This window comes from Heterodontus francisci, chromosome 29, assembly GCF_036365525.1.
Source record: "Heterodontus francisci isolate sHetFra1 chromosome 29, sHetFra1.hap1, whole genome shotgun sequence".
Classification (NCBI taxonomy): Eukaryota; Metazoa; Chordata; class Chondrichthyes; order Heterodontiformes; family Heterodontidae; genus Heterodontus; species Heterodontus francisci.
This window is the reverse complement of record NC_090399.1, coordinates 5,431,560-5,458,706: the sequence shown is the minus strand read 5'-3', so window position 1 is coordinate 5,458,706 and position 27,147 is coordinate 5,431,560. Positions and strand designations below refer to the sequence as shown.

Genomic DNA, 27,147 nt, shown 5'->3' with positions numbered 1-27,147 from the left:
TCCCCAAATCAAACCTGAACAAACTAGCTGACATGTTTTTTGACACGGCACTGACTACATTGCAAAATAATTCACAACCTGTGAAGTGCCCTGGGATGCCCAGAGGACAAGAAAGGGCGATCTACAAAATGCAACTTCTTTCTTCAGTGACCCCTCCGTGCCCGAATGAACTACATAAATTTGGCATGCATCATAATCTCCAGACTTGACTCGGGTTGGGCAGCAACACAGTCTCAATGACTTCAAAAAAGCTCCCGGTAATCCCTGGCTGTTCTGTCTGATCCAATTATCAGTCATCGGTTAGTATCCCGGGTTGACACAAAAGAATTGTTTCACACAAAGAACTGAGTAAGGGCAGCGTCAGTTTGGCGGACTGGCTGCCGATGACATAAGTACCACAAATACAAGAGAGCTGAACACATTGTAAACAACTTGCATTTATTATGTAGCACCTTAAATGTAGTAAAGCATCCTAAAGAAACTCACAGGAGCAATATGGGACAAAATCTGACATTGAGCCAGGTAAGGAGACATTAGGACAGGTGAGTCAAAGAGGTCTTAAGAGAGGTCAAGGGGTCTAGGGAGGGAATTCTAAAGCTTAGGGCCCAGACACTTGAAGACACGGTCACCAAAGCAAAATAAGGACCAGAATTAGATGAGCACAAAGATCTCGAAGGGTTGTGGAGTTGGAGCAGGTTACAGAGATAGGGAGGGGGCGAGGCAGTGGAGGGATTTGAGAACAAGGATGAGAATTATAAAATAAAGCACAAATCTACAGGCACTTAGAGCGCCTCAAAGCTTGAGGTCCTCCAGTTATTGCAACAAGCAAGATTGAGATCAGGCAAAACGGTTAGTCTTTACGGTTTCCACATCTGGGGAATTTCCTCTCAACAATCAAGGCCAGTAAGAGCTGGACACTGACTGCCCAGGCCTTTGGAGAACAGATTAAACTGTGCCTGAAAACGGACCCGTCAAACACAAATTGTCAATTGGGCTAAAAGAAAATCACTACCGCTCTGATAAACGATCAGCCATACACATGCTTAAAGGACATGATGGGATAGGAGATTTCTTTGGAGCACACCCCAGTGGAGAGGTATAAACAGGGTGGATAGCAAGAAGCTTTTTCCCCAGAGTGGGGGATTCAATTACTAGGGGTCATGAGTTCAAAGTGAGAGGGGAAAAGTTTAGGGGGGATATGCGTGGAAAGTTCTTTACGCAGAGGGTGGTGGGTGCCTGGAACGCGTTGCCAGTGGAGGTGGTAGACGCGGGCACGATAGCGTCTTTTAAGATGTATCTAGACAGATACATGAATGGGCAGGAAGAAAAGAGATACAGACCCTTAGAAAATAGGCGACATGTTTAGATAGAGGATCTGGATCGGTGCAGGCTTGGAGGGCCTGTTCCTGTGCTGTAATTTTCTTTGTTCTTTGAGACTGCTGGGCTTGTTTTAGTTTGGCAAAAGGTCTCCATCTCTCAGTGAAACAACAACAGGCAACTATGAAAACATCAACGTGCACACAATAAGATTGGAGGACCAGCTACTTTTTCTCCTCCCCCCACCACTTTGTATGGACAAGTTCGAACGCTTGGGTAATCGTCACCCACCATGCCTTGTTTAACTTTCTTTTGACGCTTTGGTTTCTCGTTGGACTTTGTCCTTTCAATTTGATGTCGGTGCACCCAGCCTCGTAATTCATCGGCGAGCCTGCGGGAGAGAAGCATTTAGAAAAGAACACTCAATGTAATATCCAGCCTCGCAATTCATCAGAGAGCCTGGAGGGGAGGAGAGACAGACGGAGGCGGAGGGGGAGAGAGAGAGAGAGAGAGAGAGACAGACGGAGGGGGAGGGGGAGAGAGGCGGAGGGGGGGGGAAGAGAGGCGGAGGGGGGGGGAAGAGAGGCGGAGGGGGGGGGAAGAGAGGCGGAGGGGGGGGGAAGAGAGGCGGAGGGGGGGGGAAGAGAGGCGGAGGGGGGGGGAAGAGAGGCGGAGGGGGGGGGAAGAGAGGCGGAGGGGGGGGGAAGAGAGGCGGAGGGGGGGGGAAGAGAGGCGGAGGGGGGGGGAAGAGAGGCGGAGGGGGGGGGAAGAGAGGCGGATGGGGGGGGAAGAGAGGCGGAGGGGGGGGGGGGAAGAGAGGCGGAGGGGGGGGGGGGAAGAGAGGCGGAGGGGGGGGGAAGAGAGGCGGAGGGGGGGGGAAGAGAGGCGGAGGGGGGGGGAAGAGAGGCGGAGGGGGGGGGAAGAGAGGCGGAGGGGGGGGGAAGAGAGGCGGAGGGGGGGGGAAGAGAGGCGGAGGGGGGGGAGAGAGGCGGAGGAGAGGCGGAGGGGGGGGAGAGGCGGAGGTGGGGGGGGGAGAGGCGGAGGTGGGGGGGGGAGAGGCGGAGGTGGGGGGGGGAGAGGCGGAGGTGGGGGGGGGAGAGGCGGAGGTGGGGGGGGGAGAGGCGGAGGTGGGGGGGGGAGAGGCGGAGGTGGGGGGGGGAGAGGCGGAGGTGGGGGGGGGAGAGGCGGAGAGGGGGGGGGAGAGGCGGAGAGGGGGGGGGAGAGGCGGAGAGGGGGGGGGAGAGGCGGAGGGGGGGGGGGAGAGGCGGAGGGGGGGGGGGGAGAGGCGGAGGGGGGGGGGGAGAGGCGGAGGGGGGGGGGAGAGGCGGAGGGGGGGGGGAGAGGCGGAGGGGGGGGGGAGAGGCGGAGGGGGGGGGGAGAGGCGGAGGGGGGGGGGGAGAGGCGGAGGGGGGGGGGGAGAGGCGGAGGGGGGGGGGGAGAGGCGGAGGGGGGGGGGGAGAGGCGGAGGGAGGGAGAGGCGGAGGGAGGGAGAGGCGGAGGGAGGGAGAGGCGGAGGGAGGGAGAGGCGGAGGGAGGGAGAGGCGGAGGGAGGGAGAGGCGGAGGGAGGGAGAGGCGGAGGGAGGGAGAGGCGGAGGGAGGGAGAGGCGGAGGGAGGGAGAGGCGGAGGGAGGGAGAGGCGGAGGGAGGGAGAGGCGGAGGGAGGGAGAGGCGGAGGGAGGGAGAGGCGGAGGGAGGGAGAGGCGGAGGGAGGGAGAGGCGGAGGGAGGGAGAGGCGGAGGGAGGGAGAGGCGGAGGGAGGGAGAGGCGGAGGGAGGGAGAGGCGGAGGGAGGGAGAGGCGGAGGGAGGGAGAGGCGGAGGGAGGGAGAGGCGGAGGGAGGGAGAGGCGGAGGGAGGGAGAGGCGGAGGGAGGGAGAGGCGGAGGGAGGGAGAGGCGGAGGGAGGGAGAGGCGGAGGGAGGGAGAGGCGGAGGGAGGGAGAGGCGGAGGGAGGGAGAGGCGGAGGGAGGGAGAGGCGGAGGGAGGGAGAGGCGGAGGGAGGGAGAGGCGGAGGGAGGGAGAGGCGGAGGGAGGGAGAGGCGGAGGGAGGGAGAGGCGGAGGGAGGGAGAGGCGGAGGGAGGGAGAGGCGGAGGGAGGGAGAGGCGGAGGGAGGGAGAGGCGGAGGGAGGGAGAGGCGGAGGGAGGGAGAGGCGGAGGGAGGGAGAGGCGGAGGGAGGGAGAGGCGGAGGGAGGGAGAGGCGGAGGGAGGGAGAGGCGGAGGGAGGGAGAGGCGGAGGGAGGGAGAGGCGGAGGGAGGGAGAGGCGGAGGGAGGGAGAGGCGGAGGGAGGGAGAGGCGGAGGGAGGGAGAGGCGGAGGGAGGGAGAGGCGGAGGGAGGGAGAGGCGGAGGGAGGGAGAGGCGGAGGGAGGGAGAGGCGGAGGGAGGGAGAGGCGGAGGGAGGGAGAGGCGGAGGGAGGGAGAGGCGGAGGGAGGGAGAGGCGGAGGGAGGGAGAGGCGGAGGGAGGGAGAGGCGGAGGGAGGGAGAGGCGGAGGGAGGGAGAGGCGGAGGGAGGGAGAGGCGGAGGGAGGGAGAGGCGGAGGGAGGGAGAGGCGGAGGGAGGGAGAGGCGGAGGGAGGGAGAGGCGGAGGGAGGGAGAGGCGGAGGGAGGGAGAGGCGGAGGGAGGGAGAGGCGGAGGGAGGGAGAGGCGGAGGGAGGGAGAGGCGGAGGGAGGGAGAGGCGGAGGGAGGGAGAGGCGGAGGGAGGGAGAGGCGGAGGGAGGGAGAGGCGGAGGGAGGGAGAGGCGGAGGGAGGGAGAGGCGGAGGGAGGGAGAGGCGGAGGGAGGGAGAGGCGGAGGGAGGGAGAGGCGGAGGGAGGGAGAGGCGGAGGGAGGGAGAGGCGGAGGGAGGGAGAGGCGGAGGGAGGGAGAGGCGGAGGGAGGGAGAGGCGGAGGGAGGGAGAGGCGGAGGGAGGGAGAGGCGGAGGGAGGGAGAGGCGGAGGGAGGGAGAGGCGGAGGGAGGGAGAGGCGGAGGGAGGGAGAGGCGGAGGGAGGGAGAGGCGGAGGGAGGGAGAGGCGGAGGGAGGGAGAGGCGGAGGGAGGAAGAGGCGGAGGGAGGAAGAGGCAGAGAGAAAGATACTTCATTTCCATCTTGTTTGTCTCCTCAACGTGGCAAGAGACTAATGAAACACACTTCCTGTCTCCATGCTGGGCAATGATTTGCTCATTGATCACAAATCTTTCCTTCCATGTATTTTCTAGCTAGAGGGGGATGAAAAATACTTTCCCGCTCTTCAGCTGTCAGCTCTGGGACGAGGACTGTAGCTCGTAGTGTCACGTTTTAACTCATCACGTCCCCAGCCTTTCGTTTCAGCCACCCACAATCAGGGGTCACATGAGAAGGACAGGGCGCAGTAGAAACCTCCCAGCCCCCAAAGCTCAAAGCTACCTGAGTGATTCGGTCTTGTTGAACTGACGGCAGTCTGAGGAAGGGAAGAGGATTCGATCGATGTCTCGAAGCACCAGATCTTTCACATCTGAGTACGCCATGGTGATGTTGCTAAGACAAAAAACACAAAAACAGGTGATGTACAGCAGAGTTCTGAAAAGCGGAGCCCCAACCTGCACAGGTTTAGAGCACAGCACAGGGGGAAAACTATTATCTACAACCCCACCTTACTGATCAACAACATTAATACAAACCTACTGTCAGAGTCACACTGGAGACACGGGTCTTCTTATCCCTGAGGATGCCATCCTCACCACTGCCAGACAGTACAGCATTGCTGCAATACTGAATTCACAGAATCCTACAGTACTGAAGGAAGCTATTGGATCCATTGCGGCTCAAAAGAAAAAGAAAACTTGCATTGATATAACGCCTTTCACAACCTCAGGACATCCCAATGTGCTTCAGAAGGAATGGAATATTTTTGTAGTGTAGTCACTTGTAACGCAGCCAATTTGCACACAGCAAGCTCCCACAAACAGCAGTGCAGTTATAACCAGATAACCTGTTTTTGTGATATTGATAAATATTGGTCAAGATACCAGGGATAACTGCCCCGCTCTCTTTGAAATAGTGCAGAGAATCTTTTTGTGACCGAGAGGGCAGACAGGGCCTCAGTTTAATGTCTCACGAAAGATGGCATCTCCAACAAAATGCATCACTCTCTCAGTACAGGCAGAGAGTTTGGTGCTCAAGTCCTGAGCGGGCGTTCTTGAAAGAGCTATCTGACTAGTCCCATGCTTTCCCCTGTAGCCTAGAGCATGGCTACCTGACCCGAACCTGACGGGACGCGTCAGGTCGGGTCGCTCTTCCGGATCCGGCATTCGGGCTCGTGCTGGTTCGGGCATGCTCTATCCCCACCTCCGGTTAATGTACTTCTTGGACTTGAAAAGTCGTTTAACAGTTTTTTTAAGCTTGTGCAGATAAGCAACAAAGTGAAAAACGGAAGCTAGGTTAATGGATGGGGTCGGGCGCGGGAATAAATGAAAGGACTCGGGCCAGGTCGGGTTTCATTTACAGACCCAAACTGGCCTTTACCGTAGCCTTGCAAACTTTTCCCCTTCAGATATGTATCCAGTTCACTTTTGAAAGTTACTGTTGAATCTGCTTCCACCACAATTTCAGGCAGTGCATTGCAGATCACAACTCGCTATGTAAAAAAAAAAAATCCCATATCCCCTCTGCAACCTTTTACACTTATTTCAAATCTGTGTTGTGTCTTTTAGTTACCCACAGGTAGGATTAGTATAAATAGGTGGTTGTTGGTCAGCACAGACTCAGTGGGCCGAAGGGCCTGTTTTAGTGCTGTATCTCTCTATGACTCTATAACTACAAATGCACTTTAATAGACTTTGCCAACAAGCACTCTCGCAGAAGGTTAATTTGAGAGACTTGGAGTCTGAGTTCCACACATGTTGTTCCAGTTGCAGGCCTCCTTTTATTACCTGCACCTTTATCACAAATAAAAACTTGCTCTGTGGTTTTTGTATCATGCAATAGGATCAGGAAATGAATGAGGTACACAACTCTGGTATGAGAAGGCTCGCAGGTCTCAACGGCAAACGCACAATCACGGAACAAATTAGCGAGGGAGCAGGGAGAAGTAAAAGCCTCTCCGTGTTTCTCCTGCCTGCATCCTAGGCTGCTATCACAGTACAGATGATGCAGAGATAGCGGCGTGTGCAGAACCACTATAAACAGCCTGTGGTGTGCCTTCAAACCCGCAGCAGCCACCACAAATTCCAGACATGTTAGCTCACTGGGTGGTTGAACCTCGCTTTGTAAATAGGTTACATTCTACATGGCGGAAGGGAATGCTTTTGTACGAGCAGCTCACCAGCCCTCCGAACACACACACGCAGCTTCCACAGCCCATACAAAAAACAGGATTTCCACAACAACCGCGAATCACGCTCAAGAGCATTCAGAGTGTGCCAGTTAGATATCAATTTTCTGCAAGGGCGAAAGGGCCACACAAGCGTTTCAGAAATTTGTTTTTTTTTGTTGGAAATTTGATGAACTAACACTTTTCCAAACACGAATAGGTGCCCGTTTGCACACTGGACGACCCAAAATCTAAAGCGAACCCAACTTCTGTGTCTGCTACTGTTCGGGTCACAGATAGTGTCTCTCAACGCTCGGGATATTTCCTGAGCGTTCTTCGTTTCAAGAGAAGGAACAATCCGCACACAGTCAAGGATATATGGAAAAGGGAACATCGACAGCAAACATATCTCCCTGATTGCAAATGGGTGCATGCAGTCTAAGAACTGGCTGAGCCCAGGGATACACTGTCCCCAGAGGGGCAGCAGATATTTAAAATACACATCAAGTCCAGCCACAGAAACCCTCATGGCATTTTGAGAAACCTAAATGGCAGCTGTTCCACAACAGGCAATGGGTGTCCTTGCAAAGTCTCATCCATTTTGCAGATGAGCTGTTAAGCTGAGGTCCTCCTCCGTCCTTGAGGCTGGACGCAAAAGATCACACAGGCACTATTTCAAAGAGCAGCAGGTGAGGTATCCCCTGACATCCTGACAAACATATATCCCTCAAACATTAACAAAAAAACTCTCAGCTGTTTGTGGGAGCTTGCTGTGTGCAAATTGGCTGCCACGTTTTTCCTACATGACAACAGCGATCCCATTTCAATAGCCCCCCCAATTGGCTGTGAAGTGCTTTGGGACATCCCAAGGTCGTGAAAGGAGCTATAGAAATGCAGGCTCTTTCTTTCCGATGAGCAACTGAAGCTTGCACCGAAACGGATTCAAAAAAGGGACAAATGACCTCATTACAATCCAAACAGAACATGAGCAGCCATTCAGCTGAGGCTCATTTCACATCTAGCTGCACGTTTCCATCCTGGAATGTTAATCTCTGAATATGGAGAAGATTTAGCTCCTCGTTATAACAGCAGCAGCATTATTTCGCATCAGCGTCTTTAGTAGAGTTTATTATGCGACAGAAAAGCCTTCTGGCTGTCTACACGTGGAATATTTATTTCACTTTGTTCTATCCCATTCTCTTTTCCCCTCTCTCACTCGCGAAACCGCCCCCCCCACCCCCACAAAAGCTCAACTCCTCCCACTCCTTGCTAGGGTAGGCACTGTTTCATCCCATCCCCATGCACCCCATCACCCGGTTCTCAAGGAGACATTCACATTTTATAAAACTATTACACATAAAGGTGCACGGTCAGCAGCTATTTTATAAAGGCCAACCTAGATAATGAGGCTGAGTCGGGCTAATCAACCATGGACGGCAGTACAAGCTAGCCTCTTCCAGTCATCTGCATACAGGGACCATTCACAGCGGGAGTTGCTGAAGAGATGGAACACTGGCCAGTTTCACCAGACTCTCCGTGTTTAACCTGGGGCTCTTGTAGGCAACAGCTTCATCAAAGAACAATATGTTTCCTTCCATTTTATTCTCTCCAAGTAAAACCCCAGGTATGACGCACCATTTAAGAACAGCTGCTTGCTATCTTGCACAATGCTACACAATGACCTCCACTAATTGGCATTAATGCTACGTGACTTAGTCCAAGTGGGTAGCAACCTGCCCTTTACAAGAATAATAAAAACCAGGAAAGTGTACCATTGGGAACTGATTATCGTCCTCTTCTCAAAGGTTTGCAAACATGTGGATCTCAAATGAGCACTTTGTTCCCTTTAATTACCACACTATGCCCGGTTCCCTTGGAGCTGGATTTATGGTTAGACTTTGTCACATGAAGGAATTCAATTTAAGTATTGAACAGATCCGGCATATCTCAAAATTTAAAAGCTGTTTCTTTCCCCTTTTTCCATTAAAAACAGTTAGCAGCAAAGCAGACACCAAACTCGGAAAAAGCTGCTCTTCTTTATATGTTGGGCAATGGGTTAGCACACAGTCCTTTCGGCTGGCGTTCAAATTTAGTCCAGAATGTTGGACGCGCAAGTTTTTCTCCACTAACTCTTTAATCCCCTGACCCACAACTCTGGGGCATTGTCCCTCCACCCTCCATTCTACCACTGGTGGCTGTGTTACGAGCCACCTATTTACCCTCGTTCTGCAGTTTCCACGCTAAATGCCTCCCCCATTGGAGATGCTCCTTCAAAGTCAGGTCTTTGACTGTGCTTTTGGAAACCCTCTCTTTCCCACCCCACAATCGCTCCCCTCCTTTGCCGTGTTCTCTCCTATCTCTGCAAAATGCCAAGATGTGTTTTTCCAGAGAGGGTACTCTACCAAATGGGAGTTATTACTGTCGTAAGGGTGATCAATAAAACCCAGATGGTGAATAGGTGCGAAGCCACAGCAGGGGTCGAAGTCCTGAATGCATCTCCTGCTCCCAGTCCAAAAGGATGCAACATTCACACAGGCGCATCAGGATGCGAGGGTCCTTGGGCAGGTGCAGAGGAGATTTACCAGAGTGGTTCCAGGGATGAGGAACTTTATCAACAAGGTTAGATTGGGGAAGCTGGTGGTGTTATCCTTGGAGCAAAGGAGATTGAGGGGAGATTTGATCAAGGTGTACTAGATTATGACAGGTTTAGATAAAATAGACAAAGGAAAGCTGTTCCCATTAGCTGATGGTGCAAGGACTAGGGGAGACAGATTTAAAGTTTTGAGCAAGAGATACAAAGGGGATGTGAGGAAGAACATTTTTTATGCAGAGTAGTAATGACCTGGAACTCGCTGCCTGAGGGTGGTGGAAATGGAGATAATTTATATACATTATAAAACAAAATAAAACTTTCCAAGGTGCTTTACAGAGTATTATAAAACAAAGTATGACACCAAGCCACAAGAGATGATGTTAGCTCAGATGGCCAAAAGCTTGGTCAAAGAAGTAGGTTTTAAGGAGTGTCTTAAAGGAGGAAATTGAGGCAGAGAGGTGCAGCAAGAATATCCCACAGTTTGGGGCCTAAACAACTGAAGTCACAGCCACCAATGGTGGAGCGCTAAAAATCAGGTATGGACATAGGCCAGAATTGGAGGAGCGATGATATCTTGGAGGGTTGTGGGGCTGGAAGAGATTACAGCATAGGGACAGGAGATATGGAGAGATTTGAAAACATGGATGAGAATCTTAAAATCAAGACATTGCTTGACCGGGAGCCAATTTAGGTTCGCGAGCCCAGGGTGATAGTGGAACGGGACTTGGTGCAACTTAAGATGTGGGAAGCAGAGCTTTGGATGACCTCAAGTTTATGGAGGGTTGAACGTGGAAGACCAGCCAGGAGTGTATTTGAAGAGTCAAGTCTAAAGGCAACAAAGGCATGAATGAGGGTTTCAGCAGATGAGCTGAGACGGGGACGAAGTTGGACGACGTTAGAGGTGGAAATAGGTGGTCTTAGCGATAGCATGAATGAGGTCAGAAGCTCATCTCAAATATGACACCAAGGCTGTGAACAGACTGGCTTAATCTGAGACTGTTGCTGGGGAGAGGGATGGAGTCGGTAGCTAGGGAACAGAGTTTGGAGCGGGGACCAAAAACAATGGCTTCAGTCTTCCTAATATTTAATTGGAGGAATATTCTGCACATCTAGTACTGGATATCGGATAATCAGTCTGATAATTTAGCAACAGTGGAGGAGTTGAGAGAAATGGTGGCGAGGTAGAGCTGAGTGCGAAAACGACGCAAAAATTAATGCTGTGCTTCCGATGATGTCGCAGAGGCACAGCATGTAGGCGAAAGATAGGATTAATAATTTCAAAAGGAACTTGGATGGACACAATAGAAAAAAACTTGCAGGATTACAGGAATAGAGTGGGGGAATGCGACTGACTGGATTGCTCGACAGACAGCTGGCATGGGCTTGATGGGCCGAATGGTCTTCTATGCCGTAATGACTATGACACTATGGCTTAGAGGGTAGAAGCTGAGAGACAGTTTCATCTGGCTGGAGAATCGAGAACTAGGGGGACAGTCTCAGAATAATGGGTCTGCCATCTCAGACTGAGATGAGTGGAAATTTCTTCCCTCAAAAGGTTGCGAATCTTAGCAATTCTCTACTCCAGAAGGCTGTGAATGCCCATGAGTATACACAAGACTGAGATTGGGAGATTCTTGGACACTTACGGGAAACGAGGGATAAGTAGATAAGGGCAAGAAAGTAGAGTCGAGGTTAAAGACTAGCTGTGATCTTGTTGAATGGCAGAGCAGGCTAAAGGGGTCATATGGTTTACTCCTGCTCCTATTTCCCATGCTGACGCTGGGTTATTTGAGAGGAGGGGAAGTGTGGGGTTAGTTTGACAGCTAGGGGTTACAATACAGGTCATCGCTGCAGCTGAAATACCGATACCAAAAAACTGGTTCTACCTTAAAGCAACGGGGAGGTTTTCCATTTCCCAGGACTGAAAGAACTCAGTTTACACAAGCATGAAAGCAATAAAAAAGGCCCAAGATTAAAATTATTAGGAACGTGGAAAGAAATTTTGGCGCCAATACCTCAATATTATCACTAACAATCTGTAGGCAGGGAGATAAGGTCAGAATGCAACCTACCTGTTTACCCAGTGCTGCCCTGGAAACCAGACTAATCATAAAATATAATTGCACAAACCCTGGAGGAAACTGGCAGCAGTTGGGAGATTCACTGAAGATTAACGTATACTTTCAGCACAGTAAATCAGATTTAACTCTTTTAGGGTCAGTGCACCACTCTGAACAAATACATGGAGAAGGAAAAAGCATCACCAGCGACCATTAAACAACAGCCGCCATTGTCCAACTTTATGCCAAGTGTGTACTAATAAGTTACTTTTTTTTCCCCCACAGCCGGCGGTTTAAAGAACTTAGTAACTCCACTCATGGGAAAACTTGCATTTATATAGTGTCTAACATTAATGAAGGTTCCAAGGTGCTCCACAGGAATGTTAACAAACCCATATGTGGCTCAGTGTCAGATTGTAAGTATTAGGATAGGCGACCAAAAGCTTGGTCAAAGAAGGTGGTTTTAAGGAGCTTCTTAACGGAGGGGAGGGGGTGGAGAGCTTGAGGGAGGGTATCCCAGAGTTCAGTGCAGAGGAAGTTGAAGGCACAGCCGCCAATGGTGGAGCGACTTAAACCGGGGATGGGCAAGAGGGCAGAATTGGAGGACCGCAGTTATCAGAGGGCGGGGGAATACCGGAAGAGGTTAGAGAGATAGGGAAGGGTGAGTCCATGGAGGGATTTGAAAACAAAGATGAGAATTTTTAAATCGAGGCGTTAGCGAACCGGGAGCCAGCGTAGGTTAGTGAGCAAAGGGCGTGATGGATGAATGAGACTCTGTGCAGGCAGACAAAAAAAAGTACAGACTAATAGAAAGGTTTAGATGAAGGCCTTTAAGCCCATTCAATCTAATCCACTCTTATCATCTTCCCATTACTTCATTCAGTGGTTTACATGCATCCAGGGTACATGCCTCAGCCTGGCTGCCCATCGTTGCTCAGTGTAAGTGTCAGTCCTAAAGTGCAAATCTGTGCTCTCACTTTTCTGTCCTGGTGTAACTGAAAGCATCTTCTACTTTCTCTGCACCACTTAATAACCTCTATACCTCTTACATTTTGCTCCCAGACGTCCAACGGAGTGGCCCCCGACCAGGTAGTTGCTCACTGCTCTTTTCCCCAGCCCTCAGACACTGGACATCTCTTGTGCATTTCCTCCAGGAGGCCTGGGTGCCCCCCTGCAGCACGCAGCCTGATTCGGGCACCCTGCAGTTTAAGTCCCCTAGGTTACCAGCATCACCCACAGTCCATGGTAGGAGACACAAGTGCCAGACAATGACCATCTCCCCATGACCCCCCAACAATCAACATCCTGGGGGTTACCATTGACCAGAAACTGAACTGGAGTAGCCACATAAATATTGAGGCTACAAGAGATCAGAGACTGGCAAGTAACTCACCAAAACCTAGCCACCATACAGAATAACACAAGTCAGCAGTGTGATGGAATACTCTCTATTTGCCTGGATGAGTGCAGTTCCAACAATACTCAAGAAGCTTGACATCATCCAAAGCAGCTCGCTTGTTCAGTAGCCCATCCAGAAGCTTAAACATTCACTCCCATCAGCACCGACGCACATCGACAAGATGCACTGCAGCAATTCGCTAAACCTCCAATCTCTAGCACCTAGAAGGACAAGGTAACACCACCTGCAAGTCCCCTCCAAGCCACACACCACCTTGACAGGAACTATATTGCAGTTTCTTCACTGTTGCTAGATTAAAATCCTGGAACTCCCTTCCTAATAGCACTGTGGGTGTACCTATACCACATGGACTGCAGCAGTTCAAGGAGGCAGCTCACCACCACTTTCTCAAGAGCAAAAGTGGCTGCTGGACGGACAAAGAAGTCAGGACAGGTAGTGCAGGAGTCCCCAGAGGACATCCCACTTTCTAACCGGTATTCAGTTCTGACTACCAATGGGAGAGAGGGTTCCTCTGGAGAATGCACCGAGAATCATGACCGGAATGTCATGGCTGACTCGGCTGTGCTGGGTTGGAAGAAAAGGGACAGGAGGGCAATAGTGGTAGGGGATTCTATGGTTAGAGGAACAGATAGGCGTTTCTGTGGTCGCAGACGTGATTTCAGGATGGTATGTTGCCTCCCTGGTGCAAGGGTCTTGGATATCACTGAGCGGCTACAAAGTATTCTGCAGGGTGAGCATGGTCCGCATTGGTACCAATGTCATAGGTAGAGAGAGGGATGAGGTCCTGCAAGAAGAATTTAGGGAGCTATGCAGCAGATTAAAAAGTAGGACCTCAAACGTTGTAATCTCTGGGTTTCTTCCGGTGCCACGTGTTAGTAAGTATATGAATAGGAGGTTAGAACAGATGAATGCATGGTTGGGGAGATGGTGCAGGAGAGAGGGCTTTAGATTCTTGGATCACCAGGCCTGTTTCTGGCGAAGGTGGGATCTGAATAAGATGGATGGGTTGCACCTGAACCAAAATGGAACCAACATCCTTGCTGGTAGGTTTGCTAGTGCTGTTGGGGGTGGGGTTTAAACTAATTTGGCAGGGGGATGGGATACAGAGTGGATGCACAGTAGGGGGTGTTGTACAATCAAATATTAATGTGAAGCTAAGTCAGTCCGGAGGACAGAGTAAATGTAGACCCGTTAAGGCTCAGGAAAATAATGCAAGGCTGGATTGTATCTATTTTAATGCAAGGAGTCTTACTAGTAAGGCAGATGAATTGAGGGTGTTGATTAACACATGGAAATATGATATCATTGCTATTACTGAGACATGGTTGAGGGAAGGGCAGGACTGGCAGCTCAATATTCCAGGGTATAGAATCTTCAGACGTGATAGGGGAGGGGGTGAAAGAGGAGATGGCATTGCACTGTTGATGAAAGAGACAATTACTGCAGTAAGGAGGGATGATATCTTAGAAGGTTCCTCTAATGAGGCCATATGTGTAGAACTTAAAAACAAACAGGGGGCAGGTCACTTGGCTGGGAGTGTACTACAGGCCTCCTAACAAACAAACAAACAGTCAGGGAGAGATAGAGGAGCAGATTTTTAGGCAGATCTGAGAGAGGTGCAAAAATAATAGGGTACGAATAGTAGGGAATTTCAACTTCCCCTATATTAGAGGGGATAGTATTAGTGCAAAAAGCTTAAAGGGGGCAGAATTCTTCAAGTGTATTCAGGAGAGCTTTTTGAGCCAGCACGTAGAGTCCTACAAGAGTAGGAATGGTACTGGACTTAATTCTAGGGAATGAAGCTGGACAAGTGGTAGAAGTGGCAGTGGGGGAGCATTTCGGGGATAGTGACCATAACTCTAAGAATTAAGATTGTTATGGAAAAGGACATAGAGGGACCAGAAATAAGAGCACTGATTTCAATATGATAAAACATTATCTGGTCAAAGTGAACTGGGAGCAGCTTCTTACAGGAAAGTCTGCATCAGACCAGTGAGAGTCATTTAGAAGGGAAATTGTGAGGGTTCAGGTGCAGCATGTTCCTGTAAAGGTGAAGAGTAGGACCAACAGGTCAGAACCCTGTATGTCAAGGATTGGATAAGGAAAAAAAAGGTGGCGTATGGCAGATTCAGAGTGCTGAAAACAGCGGAGGCCCTCGAGGAGTATAGAAAGTGTAGGGGAATACTTAAAAAAAATAATTAGGAGAGCGAAGAGGGGGCATGAAAAATCACTGGCAGACAAGATAAAGGAAAATCCCAAGGCGTTTTATAAGTATGTTAGGGGCAAGAGGATAACCAGGGAAATAGTGGGGCCCATTAGGGATCATAGAGGCAATGTGTGTGTGGAGCCGGACGACATAGGGGAGGTTTTGAATGATTATTTTTCATCTGTGTTCACTATGGAGAGGAACAATGTCGGTGTAGTGATCAGGGAAGGGGACCGTGATACACTTGATCAAATTAGCATTGAAAAGGAGGAAGTTTTAGCGGGTTTGAAGGTGAATAAATCCCCAGGCCCAGATGAGACGTATCCCAGGCTGCTATGTGAAGCAAGGGAGAAGATAGCAGGGGCTCTGACACAAATTTTCAGATCCTCTCTAGCCACAGGAGAGGTACCAGAGAATTGGAGGACAGCGAATGTGGTACCATTATTTAAGAAGGGTAGCAGGGAGACAGTCATAGAGATACGGCACTGATACAGGCCCTTCGGCCCACGAAGTCTGTGCTGACCAACAACCACCCATTTATACTAATCCTACATTAATCCCATATTCCCTACCACATCCCCATCACTCTCCTACCTACACTCAGGTAATTTGGCCATTGTAAATTGCCCCATCAACCTGCAAGTCTTTGGCTGTGGGAGGAAACTGGAGCACCCGGAGGAAACCCACGTGGTCTCAGGGAGAACTTGCAAACTCCGCACAGGCGGCACCCAGAATTGAGCCCGGGTCGCTGGAGCTGTGAGACTGCAGTGCTAACCACTGCGCCACTGTACCACCCATAAACCAGGTAATTACATGCTGCTGAGTCCAACATCAGTGGTAGGAAAATTACTGGAAAAAATTCTGAGACACAGGATTAAGCTCCACTTGGAGAGATAGGGATTAATCAGGGGTAGTCAGCATGGTTTTGTCAGGGGGAGATCAAGTCCAACAAATTTGATTGAATTTAGATAGACTGGAGAGTTGGGCAGAGAAATGGCAGATGGAGTCCAATCAGGGCAAATGCGAGGTGATGCATTTTGGAAGATCCAATTCAAGAGTGAACTATACAGTAAATGGAAAAGTCCTGGGGAAAATTGATGTACAGAGAGATTTGGGTGTTCAGGTCCATTGTTCCCTGAAGGTGGCAACGCAGGTTAACAGAGTGGTCACGAAGGCATACGGCATGCTTTCCTTCATCGGACGGGGTATTGAGTACGAGAGTTGGCAGGTCATGTTACAGTTGTATAGGACTTTGGTTCGGCCACATTTGGAATACTGCGTGCAGTTCTGGTCGCCACATTACCAAAAGGAGGTGGATGCTTCGGAGAGGGTGCAGAGGAGGTTCACCAGGATGTTGCCTGGTATGGAGGGCGCTAGCTATGAAGAGAGGTTGAGTAGATTAGGATTATTTTCATTAGAAAGACGGAGGTTGAGGGGGGACCTGATTGAGGTGTACAAAATCATGAGATATATAGACAGGGTGGATAGCAAGAAGCTTTTTCCCAGTGTGGGGGATTCAATTACTAGGGGTCATGAGTTCAAAGTGAGAGGGAAAAAGTTTAGGGGGGATATGTGTGGAAAGTTCTTTACGCAGAGGGTGGTGGGTGCCTGGAACGCGTTGCCAGCGGAGGTGGTAGACGTGGGCACGATAGCGTCTTTTAAGATGTATCTAGACAGATACATGAATGGGCAGGAAGTAAAGAGATACAGACCCTTAGAAAATAGGCGTCATGTTTAGATAGAGGATCTGGATCGGCGCAGGCTTGGAGGGCCGAAGGGCATGTTCCTGTGCTGTAATTTTCTTTGTTCTCTTTGTTCTTTGAATTTTCCGAGGAGGTGACTAGATGTGTAGATGAGGGTAAAGCAGTTGATGTAGCCTACATGAACTTCAGTCAGGCTTTTGATAAGGTCCCACATGGGAGATTGGTTAAGAAATCTAATGTGGTACCACATTCGCTGTCCTCCAATTCTCTGGTACCTCTCTTGTGGCTAGACAGGATCTGAAAATTTGTGTCAGAGCCCCTATCTGCTCCCTTGCTTCACATAGCAGCCTGGGATACATCTCATCTGGGCCTGGGGATTTATTCACCTTCAAACCCACTAAAGCAGCTAAAACTTCCTCCTTTTCAATGCTAATTTGATCAAGAAATTGTTTAATGAGATCCAGGGTAATTTGGCAAATTGGATTCAAAATTGGCTCAGTGGCAGGAGGCAGAGGGTCATGGTGGAGGGTTGTTTCTATGAGTGGAAGCCTGTGACCAGTGGTGTACCACAGGGATCGGTGCTGGGACCCTGACTGTTTGTAGTGTACATTAATGATTTAGAGGTGAATATAGGAGGTATGATCAGTAAGTTCGCAGACAACACGAAAATTGGTGGTGTCGTAAATAGTGAGGAGGAAAGCCTTAGACTACAGGACAATATAGATGGGCTGGTAAGATGGGCAGAGCAGTGGCTAATGGAGTTTAATCCTGACAGGTGCGAGGTAATGCACTTTGGGAGGTCTAACAAGGAAATGGAATATACAATGGATGGCAGGACCTTAGGGAGTACAGAAGGTCAGAGGGACCTTGGGGTGCTTGTCCATAGATCACTGAAGGCAGCAGCACAGGTAGAGAAGGTGGTTGGAAAGACATACATGATACTTCTATTCTATGCCTCGGCTAATAAAGGCAAGAGCAGGGGGTTTATGGAGCTGTATAAAACGCTGGTTAGGCCACAGTTGGAGTACTGTGTAGTACAGTTCTGGTCGCCACACTAAAAGAAGGATGTGATTGCACTGGAGAGGGTGCAGAGGAGATTCACCAGGATGTTGCCTGGGCTGGAGCATTTCAGTTACGAAGACTGACTAGATAGGCTGGGGTTGCTTTCCTTGGAGCGGAGAAGGCTGAGGGGGGACCTGATTGAGGTACAGAAAATTATATGGGCCATTGTTAGGATAGATAGGAAATTTTTTTTTCCCTTACTGGAGAGGTCAATAACTAGGGGGCACAGATTTAAGGTAAGGGGCAGGAGGTTTAGGGAGGAGTTGAGGAGGAATTTTTTCACCCAGAGGGTGGTTGGAATCTGGAACACACTGCCTGAAGGGGTGATAGAGGCAGGAACCCTCACAATATTTAAGAAATATTTAGATGAGCACTTGAAACGTCGTAACACGGGGATACAGGGTAAGTGAGGGGAAATGGGATTAGTTAGGACGGGTGCTTGATGGTTGGTGCAGGCGCATTGGGCTGAAGGACCCGTTTCTATGCTGTAAAACTTTATGACTCTAATTAGGGATGGGCAACAAAAACTGACCTTGCCAGTGACGCCCACAGCCCCAGAATGAATAGAAAGATGAATGGACAAGAATACCATCCTAAAGCTTGAATCAGCTCTCCTTATAAGGTTATTTTCAGACAGCTTATTGAAAGTTTGATCTAAGTAATCCCTCCCCCCTCTTTCAGGCTCGTGATGTTGATTTGGGGAGGGGTAAGGTGGGAACTAAAACATTCAAGTCCTACTTCAGGACTATTAATGAGGTGTCGATAAAAGCACCAAGTTAAGTGACAGCCATTTTGGGAAAGGTGAAGACTGTACAAATCAGGTTTTCTTTCAATATAAAGCAACTGAGTATAGCTTGAGGCAAAGTGTTTCTGCTAATGAGAAAGCCGAAGTGTCTGAACAAGCTGTAGTTTCCACAGTAGCAGAGGTACTGAGGAACGTCAGTTATGTGGAGAGACCAGACAAACTGGGATTGTTCTCCTTCAGACAAAGGAGGAGAAGGGGAGATTTAATAGAAGAGCTCAAAATCACAAAAGGACTTTGATAGAGTAAATAAGGTGAAACTGTTTCCACTGGCTGGAGGATCAGAGTTAAGATAATTGGAAAAAAAGAATGAGGAGATGGAGAATTTTTCACAGCAGGTTACGAGCTGGAATGCACTGCCTGAAAGGGCAGTGGAAGCAGATTCAAAGTAACTTTCAACAGTGGTGCCACCAGTCACATCACTCCACAGGTCACAGCATATTATTAAAGTTTTCCCATTCAATCGCAAAACAGCCAAATTAACCACTCTGGTAACCCCAGAAGAAAACAGACCAAACCAGGTATCTTCAGACAACAACAAATTAATTATTTATTAAAACTAAATCTTAAACACTATTAAGGTAAATCTCTCTCTAAAGACTTTAGAACTTATTTTAACCTAATTCCCCCATTCACATACATACACACAAAAATCAGCAGTTAATATCTTTTTTTAAATGTTTAAAAATTAGATGCTTAAGAATAATTAAATAACTGGGTTAGAAGTCTTTGTGGGTTACGTTCCTGATGGGTGAGGTATCCTACTGTAAAAAAAATCAGATGCCACTCGAAGTCTTCACGCGGATTTGATGTAACAGTCTTCTTGATAGGCATTCAAAGCACTTTGGCTGCAGAAGGCATCAAACAGTTCTTTCAACACGGGGTAAAATGACAGGTCTACGGTTGGATTTTAAAATTGGTAGATTTCAGTCGAAGCTTTACTGCATATTCCAGAAAACACAATCAGTCAAGAGAGAAATAATCTTGAAGCAAAGACTCCTTAGATTGGAAGTAAAGAAAAATGGAATTTTGCTACCTCCAGCAATACGAATATTCTCTTCAAAAGGGTTTTGTTCTCCTTAGGCAATTAACACGGCCTGTAGTTCATTGTAGAACTTCTTCTGAGAGAATTCTCTTCTTTCAAGGCAAGCATGCTTCGTTGGTGTCTCTCAAAACTGGTTTTAGCCAGTCCTTGCACACAGTTAAATTGAAACTTTACACCGTGTGACCTCCTCACTCTCCTGCTGTTGCCTAGGTAACAGGTGCAGCTGGCACACTGTGCCTCTTGGTTTTTAAAGTCACACTGTTTTTAAACAGTGTCTTAAAGGCACACTGCTTTTAATCAGAGGAGAAAATAAAAAGAGCAGTGAGTGGGACTAGTTGGATAGCTCTTTCAAAGGGACAGCACAGGAATGATGGGCTGAATTGCCTCCTTCTTTGTTGTATGATTCTACATGAATGTTGAATATGCTTCCTAGTTCTCACGAAAATAATAAACATGCAAAATAAGCAGACAAGACCAATCGTGCCATGGGCCAAGAGGCTGAACATTAAAGCAAAAAATCTGCAAATGCTGGAAATCTGAAATCGAACATTAAATACTGGAAATACACAATAGATCTGTCATCATTTATGAAGAGAAAGTAGTTTGTTTTCTGTATTATCTAGTTCCGATGAAGAGTTACAACAACTTTCATTTATAGAGGGCCTTCAACGTAGTTAAATGCCCCAAGTCACTTCAAATGAGTGTTATCCAACAAAATTAAACACTGAGCCACGCAAGGAAATATTAGGGCAGACGGCCAAAACCTTGGTTCAAGAAGTAGGTTCTTAGGTAAAACAGGTAAGGGAGGTAGAGGGGTGTAGGGATGAAATTCAACAGCTTAAGGTCTTGGCAGCTGAAGGCATGACTAGTGACGGAGTAATTAAAATCAGGGATGCTCAAGAGATTGGAACTAGAGGAGCAGACACATCTCGGAACGTTATGGGACTGGAGGAGATCATACAGAGATAGGTAGGGACGTGGCCAAACAGGGATTTGAAAACAAGGAATTGATGATCCAGGAGCCAATGCAGGTCAACAAGCACAGAGGTGATGAGTGAACAGAACCTGATACCTGTTCAGACATGGGCATTTGGATGAGCTTAGGTTTACAGAGGGTGAAGGTGGGAGGCTGGCCAGAAGGACACTGGAATAGTCAAGTCCACAGGTGACAAAAGCATGGATGAGGGTTTCAGTAGCAGACGAGCTGAGGAGCAGAGTCATGTGATATTGCAGAGGTGGATGTAGGTGGTCCAGGTGATGTGTGGTCGGAAGTTCATTTCAGGTTTCACACCCAAAACATCAATCGTCTGATTTTCCTTTGATCTGCTGTGTTAATTCCAGCTTTTTCCCTTTTTATTCCAAATCAAACATTTTCAGTGGCAATTTATATAAGCCACCCCTCTAAAAATGTAGATATGCTGGTTAATAGTCCTACCTACCTTAGCACAGTTCAAGATCGACGCTGCGTTATTGTGAGACCAAAAAAAAATCAAGATATTGCCATTCATATCTCGGAAACGTGAACTCAATTTGGGTTATTCTGGAACCTTCTTCAATTCACTGCTAAACAAACCTGTCTCAAAGGCAACATTTACCCACCCAAAGTGTGAGGACAAAAAACCTCACATTGATTTGCCTGAAGTGTTTTGTTACCTGAACTTGTCCTTTTGCATGTAATCTTTCTTTGCTTCCTCTGTCACGCTTTCTGTGCCCAGCTCCTCTTTGAAAGCCAGTAGATGCCTCTTGACATACGTACTGTCCTCCTGCTTCTGGAAGAGATCTGGCTTCTTCTCTATTATACTGGCAAATGAGAGTGAAAGAGCGAGAGAGAGGGGATGGAAAAACAACCATTAGTAACTTGAACAGTAAAAGACTATCAGCGGTGGCTCAGTGGATAGCGATCCCTCATCTGAGTCAGATCATGGGTTCAAGACCCACTTGAGACCAGTACAAAATCTATGGACTGATGCTGCCAGTGCAGTGCTGACAGAGTGCTACACAGTTGAAACTGCAGTCCTTCAGATGAGATGTTAAAACAAGGACCCGTCTGCCCTCTCAGGTGGGTGTAAAACAATCCTATGGTAACTATTTTGAAGAGCAGGTGCCTTGGGCCAATATTCATCCTTCAAACAGTACTTGGGAAGAAAAAGATGGTGTGGTCATTATCAAATGGCTGCTTGCGGGAGCTTGCTGTGTGCAAATTGGCTGCTGGGTTTCTTTACAAGTGACTACGCTTCAAACAAAAAAACTTCATTGGCTGGAAAGTGCTTTGGGTCATGAAATTTCTTTCCCTTTTGTAACTTTGGACGTAGTTGTGGTGAACGGGCTTTGGTTAAGCACAAGGATTTGTTTGTGAAGATGGTCCATCAATTGGGAAACACCACCTGCGATCTGCACTGATATGGTTTGAAGCTGACTGTGTGTTACAGAAGCACTGGCAAAGGCGACATTATTCACGGCCAGTGACTTCTGCTCTTTAATGATAGCTCTGTGCAGCACCTGTAAAATCAAATGGGTGGAATGTGCAAGTGTGCATTCCATTCCGACTGCAAAAATTAATAATTGGAAGTGTGTAATAATTAAGCCCAACTCTGTTTCATCCCCAAACCACGCAAACATCAATGGGAAAGATAGTTTATTAAAAATGTGCAATGTATCAATTTACTGCAACGGCCATCTAAAGGTTTTTACTTCGAGGTGGGAGTTGAGGAAAACCTAATTACAAGTATCGAACAATGAAAGTTTACTAAAAGCAAAATACTGCGGATGCTGGAAATCTGAGATAAAAACAAGAAATGCTGGAACCACTCAGCAGGTCTGGCAGCATCTGTGGAAAGAGAAGCAGAGTTAACGTTTCGGGTCAGTGACTCTTCATCGGTTCTGATGAAGGGTCACTGACCCGAAACGTTAACTCTGCTTCTCTTTCCACAGATGCTGCCAGACCTGCTGAGTGGTTCCAGCATTTCTTGTTTTTATTTAATAAAAGTTTACTTCTGCCCTAACTTCAAGTTGTCTATTTTAATGGGACCAGTAAAAGTAGCATTGGGTTTCCGTTTCCCTGCCACCAGTTAAAAATCTCCACCGCCAGTATCCCCTTTAAAAAGGTAATGTCAGTAAAATTAATCTAAACAAATGAAAAAGTAACAGTTCTGATGAAAGGTCATCGAGCTGAAGCTTTAACTCTCTTTCTCTTTCCACAGATGCTGCCTGGCCTTCTGAGTATTTCCAAAATTTTCTGTTTGAAGTATAACAGAACCTCACCATGAACTAGATCAGTATTTTGCCATCTTCATTGATTATACAATGGATGTCCCGCGGTGCTTACTGATTGCAGCTCAGTGGGTAGCACTCATGCATCTGAATCAGGTGGTCGTGGCTTAAAGCCCCAATCCAGAGATTTGAGTCTGTAATCCAGGCCGGCATTCCCAATCTGTACTGTCAGAGGTGCCATCTTTCGTACTTCAGCCTGTGTGATGGAATACTCTCCACTTGCCTGGACGGGTGCAGCTCCAACAACACTCAAGAAGGTCGACACCATCCAGGACAAAGCAGTCCACTTGATCGGCACCCCATCCACCACCTTAAACATTCACTCCCGCCACCACCACACAGTGGCAGAAGTGTGTACCATCGATAAGATACACCGTAGCAACTCACCAAGGCTCCTTCTACAGCACCTGCCAAACCTGCGACCTATACCACCAGGAATGACAAGGGCAGCAGCCGCATGGAACACCTGAAAGTTCACCTCCAAGCCACACACCATCCTGACTTGGAGCTATATCCCCGTTCCTTCACTGCCGCTGGGTCAAAATCCTGAAACTCCCTTCCTAACAGCACTGTGGGTATACCCGCATCACACGGACTCTGGTGGTTCAAGAAGGTGGCTCACCACCACATCAAGGGCACTGAGGGGTGGGCAATAAATGCCAGCCTACCGGTGATATCGATAACCCATGAAAGAAAAAAGGCACAAGTCTACCCTCCCGGGTGGATGTAAATGGTCCCATAGCCTCGAAGAGCAGCTAAATGCTCTCCAGTGTCTGGGCCAATATTTATCCCTCAACCTAGCAAAAAAAACCGCATTGCTGTTTGTGGGATCTTGTGGTGAACAAATTGGCTGCCAGTTTTCCTACATTACAACAGAGACTAAACTTCAAAAGTACTTCATTGACTGTAAAGCACTTTGGGATGACCTGAGGTTGTGAAAGGTGCTACACAAATGCAAGCCTTTCTTTCCTTTATTTTAAAATCAGAACGACAGCCCCTCTGACAGTGCAGCACTCCCTCAGCACTCCACTGGTAGCATCAGCTCAGGTCCTGGAGTGGACTCACAACCTTCTGACTCAGAGGTGAAAGTGCTGCCCACTGAGCCACAGCTGACACGAAGCCCAACAAGGTCACTTCAGGGCTGACATCTCGACCCAGCTTACTGCCAGTACCCTGGGCTGTCGCTGCTCCAGCTATGCTTTCATTACTGCAACAGGGCAAACCATTAAAATATTATTCAACTTATAAATTCCTTCTGATGTACTGCAGGATCTGCAAAATAAAACAGCCCCAGAAAGACAAGGATTCAGGACATTTCTGCATCAGAAACTACACATCACACAGGTACAAAGGTTTTGAGATAGCGTATAGGAGTAATTTGAGACATGATGTGGTGAGTGTGGTGTCCTTGGGAAGAAGGGTGACTTTGTACTTTGAGTTTCTAAAGTTCTTCACCACTGGGCAGTTTTCCTCATCTTATGTCTGGATTTGTTGTGGACTAATTGGTAGAGATTGATTGTGATTAGTCAATAACTCCATTACCGCTCAAACAACTTATAATTATATAAATGCCTTTAACATTGTAAACGGTCCCAAGGTATTTCACAGGGGCAAGAATTTGACAACGTGCCACAAAAGGCGGGGCAGATGCTTGGTCAAAGAGGAAGTTTTTAAAGGAGGACAGAAGGGTAGACACACACAGGTTTAGGGAGGGAACTTCAGATCTTAGGGCCCAGGCAGCTGAAGGTTCGGCCACCAATGATTAAAATCAGAAATGTGCAAGAGGCCACAACCGGTGCAGTGCAGAGATTTGAGAGCGCTGTCGGGCTGGAGAAGGTTACAGAGATAGGGAGGGACGAGGCCACGGAGTGATTTGAAGTGAAGGTTGAGAGTTTTAATATCATGTGATGGTGGAGGGTAAACTAGATTGCGCGTGATCTTTTTTCCCGACTCGCCCTCCAAAATACACGCTGACATGTTGACAGGGAATCAGATGGTCTTTTTCTGTCTAGCGCTCCCTACGTGCACTCCAATAGATAAACTGACAGACGGGAGAGGTGGTGGCTTAGTGGTAGTCACTGGACGAGTAATCCAGATGCCCAGGCTAATGCTCTGGGACCATGGGTTCAAGTCCCACCACGACAGATGGCGAAATCTGACTACAATCAATAAAAATCTGGAATTAAAAGCTAATCTAACGGTGACCATGAAACCATTGTCGATTGTTGCAAAAACCCATCTGATCCATTAACTTCTTTCCCTACCGTCTTCACCTGGTCTGGCCTACATGTGACTCCAGAACCACAGCAACGTGACTGGCTCTGAAATGCTCTCTGAAATGGCCGAGCAAGCCACTCAGTTCAAGGGCAATTAGGGATGGGCAATAAATGCTGGCCTTGACAGTGAGGCCCACATCCCATGAATGAATGAAAAAATAGCGAACAGGGAATCACTTCTCCCTCAGTAAAACCGGGCCTGCAACATGTTGTTTGTCTGGGTGGTTGTTGCTGGCTGCACAGATATAATCACACTGTGGTCAATCTTCATATTGTTACTGGACAGGCTGCAAAACTGGATTGAACGCGTGGGGGAAGACGTGGCAGCTGGATGATTGAAAGGTAGCATTTTTATTTGAAGTTTATCCTTTTATGCGCAGAGACAGTAGAGTAACGAAACAATTCTTGCTGTGCTACTGTTTGAGCATTAATACTTTCACACTTTTGAGAGTTCAAAGCTGAGGAGGTGGTTGCTTTCCCGAAGTTGTCAGCAGAAAAAGGCACAGGCTTTCAGGCTGGGGTCCTCGAGATGATCAGACCACTGCCTGATTGTGACCTTTGAACGTGACTAGTAGTTTACTGACAGGTTAGTCGGTAGCTGAATACCAATGACTGCAGGGGGTTCCTTCTGGATGACCGATACAGTTTTATTCCAGAGTTTAGGGCAAGAGGGCCCCAGAGGTGGATCAATATTTTCTACCAGGTCCTCCTTGGGTCAATGGGTAGCACTCTCACCTCTGAATCAGAAGGTCATGGGGTTTGAACCCCACTCCACAGACTTCAGAATAAAATCTAGGCAAGCACTCCCAGCGCAGTACTGAAGGAGCGCTGCACTGTCAGAGGTGCCGCTTTTAGATGAGACGTTAAACTGAGGCCTTGTCTCCCCTCTAGGGTGGACAGAAAAGATCCCACTGTACTATTTGAAGAGGAGCAAGGGAGCTCTGTCCACTGGCCTGGACCAATATTTATCCCTCAACCGACATGGCTGTTTGTGGGATTTTGCTGTGTGCAAATTGACTGGTTTCTACATCTCAACAGCAGCTATACTTCCAAAAGTACTTCACTGCCTAAAAAATGCTTTGAAACATCCTGAGGGCCGTGAAAGGTGCTATATAAATGCTCCGGTTTCCTCCCACATGCCAAAGACTTGCAGGTTGATAGGTTAATTGGCCATTATAAATTGCCCCTAGTGTAGGTAGGTGGTAGGGAAATATAGGGACAGGTGGGGATGTGGTAGGAGTATGGAATTAGTGTAGGATTAGTATAAATGGGTGATTGATGGTCGGCACAGACTCGGTGGGCCGAAGGGCCTGTTTCAGTGCTGTATCTCTAAACTAAACTAAACATTTATCCCTCAACCAAAACAGATTATCTGGTCATGTGTCGCATTACTATTTGTGGGAGCTGGCTGTGTGAAAATTGACTGCCTCATCTTCCCTACCTGGCAACAGCGAAGGCAACAAGGGGAAAAAAAGTTATTGTTTGTAAAGCGCTTTGGGCCGCCCTTTTAAAGGTGCTGCCTATAAATGCAGATGCTCTGCTCTGATGATGCTACCTTCCATGACGGTGCTTCTGATATGACCTCCTTTTTCCTCAACCGAGGATTTCCCCCCACTGTGGTTGACAGGGCCCTCAACCGTGTCCGACCCATTCCCCGCACCTCTACCCTCACCCCTTCCCCTCCCTCCCAGAACCGTAACAGGGTTCCCCTTGTCCTCACTTTTCATCCCACCAGCCTCCATATCCAAAGGATCATCCTCCGCCATTTTCGCCACCTCCAGCGTGATGCCACTACCAGTCGCATCTTCCCCTCCCTTCCCCTGTCAGCATCCCGAAGGGATCGTTCCCTCCACGACACCCTGGTCCACTCCTCCATTACCCCCACCACCTCGTCCCCGTCCCAGGGCACCTTCCCTTGCAATCGCAGGAGGTGTAATACCTGCCCATTTACCTCCTCTCTCCTCACTATCCCAGGCCCCAAACACTCCTTTCAGGTGAAGCAGCGATTTACTTGTACTTCTTTCAATGTAGTATACTGCATTCGCTGCTCACAGTGTGGTCTCCTCTACATTGGGGAGACCAAGCGCAGACTGGGTGACCGCTTTGCGGAACATCTCCACTC

The 27,147-nt window shown here is 48.5% G+C and overlaps 1 protein-coding gene across 2 annotated transcripts in view; it reads right to left on the bottom strand.

The window, feature by feature from the left end:
* Positions 1-27,147, bottom strand: part of atf6b (activating transcription factor 6 beta) — a 122,133-nt gene that overhangs the window by 12,747 nt on the left and 82,239 nt on the right. For both annotated transcript variants that reach the window (XM_068009381.1, XM_068009382.1), the window contains exons 10-12: positions 21,133-21,279; positions 4,704-4,814; positions 1,609-1,708 (exon numbers count right to left, since the gene is read on the bottom strand). In XM_068009381.1, the coding sequence (XP_067865482.1) occupies positions 1,609-1,708; positions 4,704-4,814; positions 21,133-21,279 (358 nt within the window). The remainder of the gene's footprint in view (positions 1-1,608; positions 1,709-4,703; positions 4,815-21,132; positions 21,280-27,147) is intronic.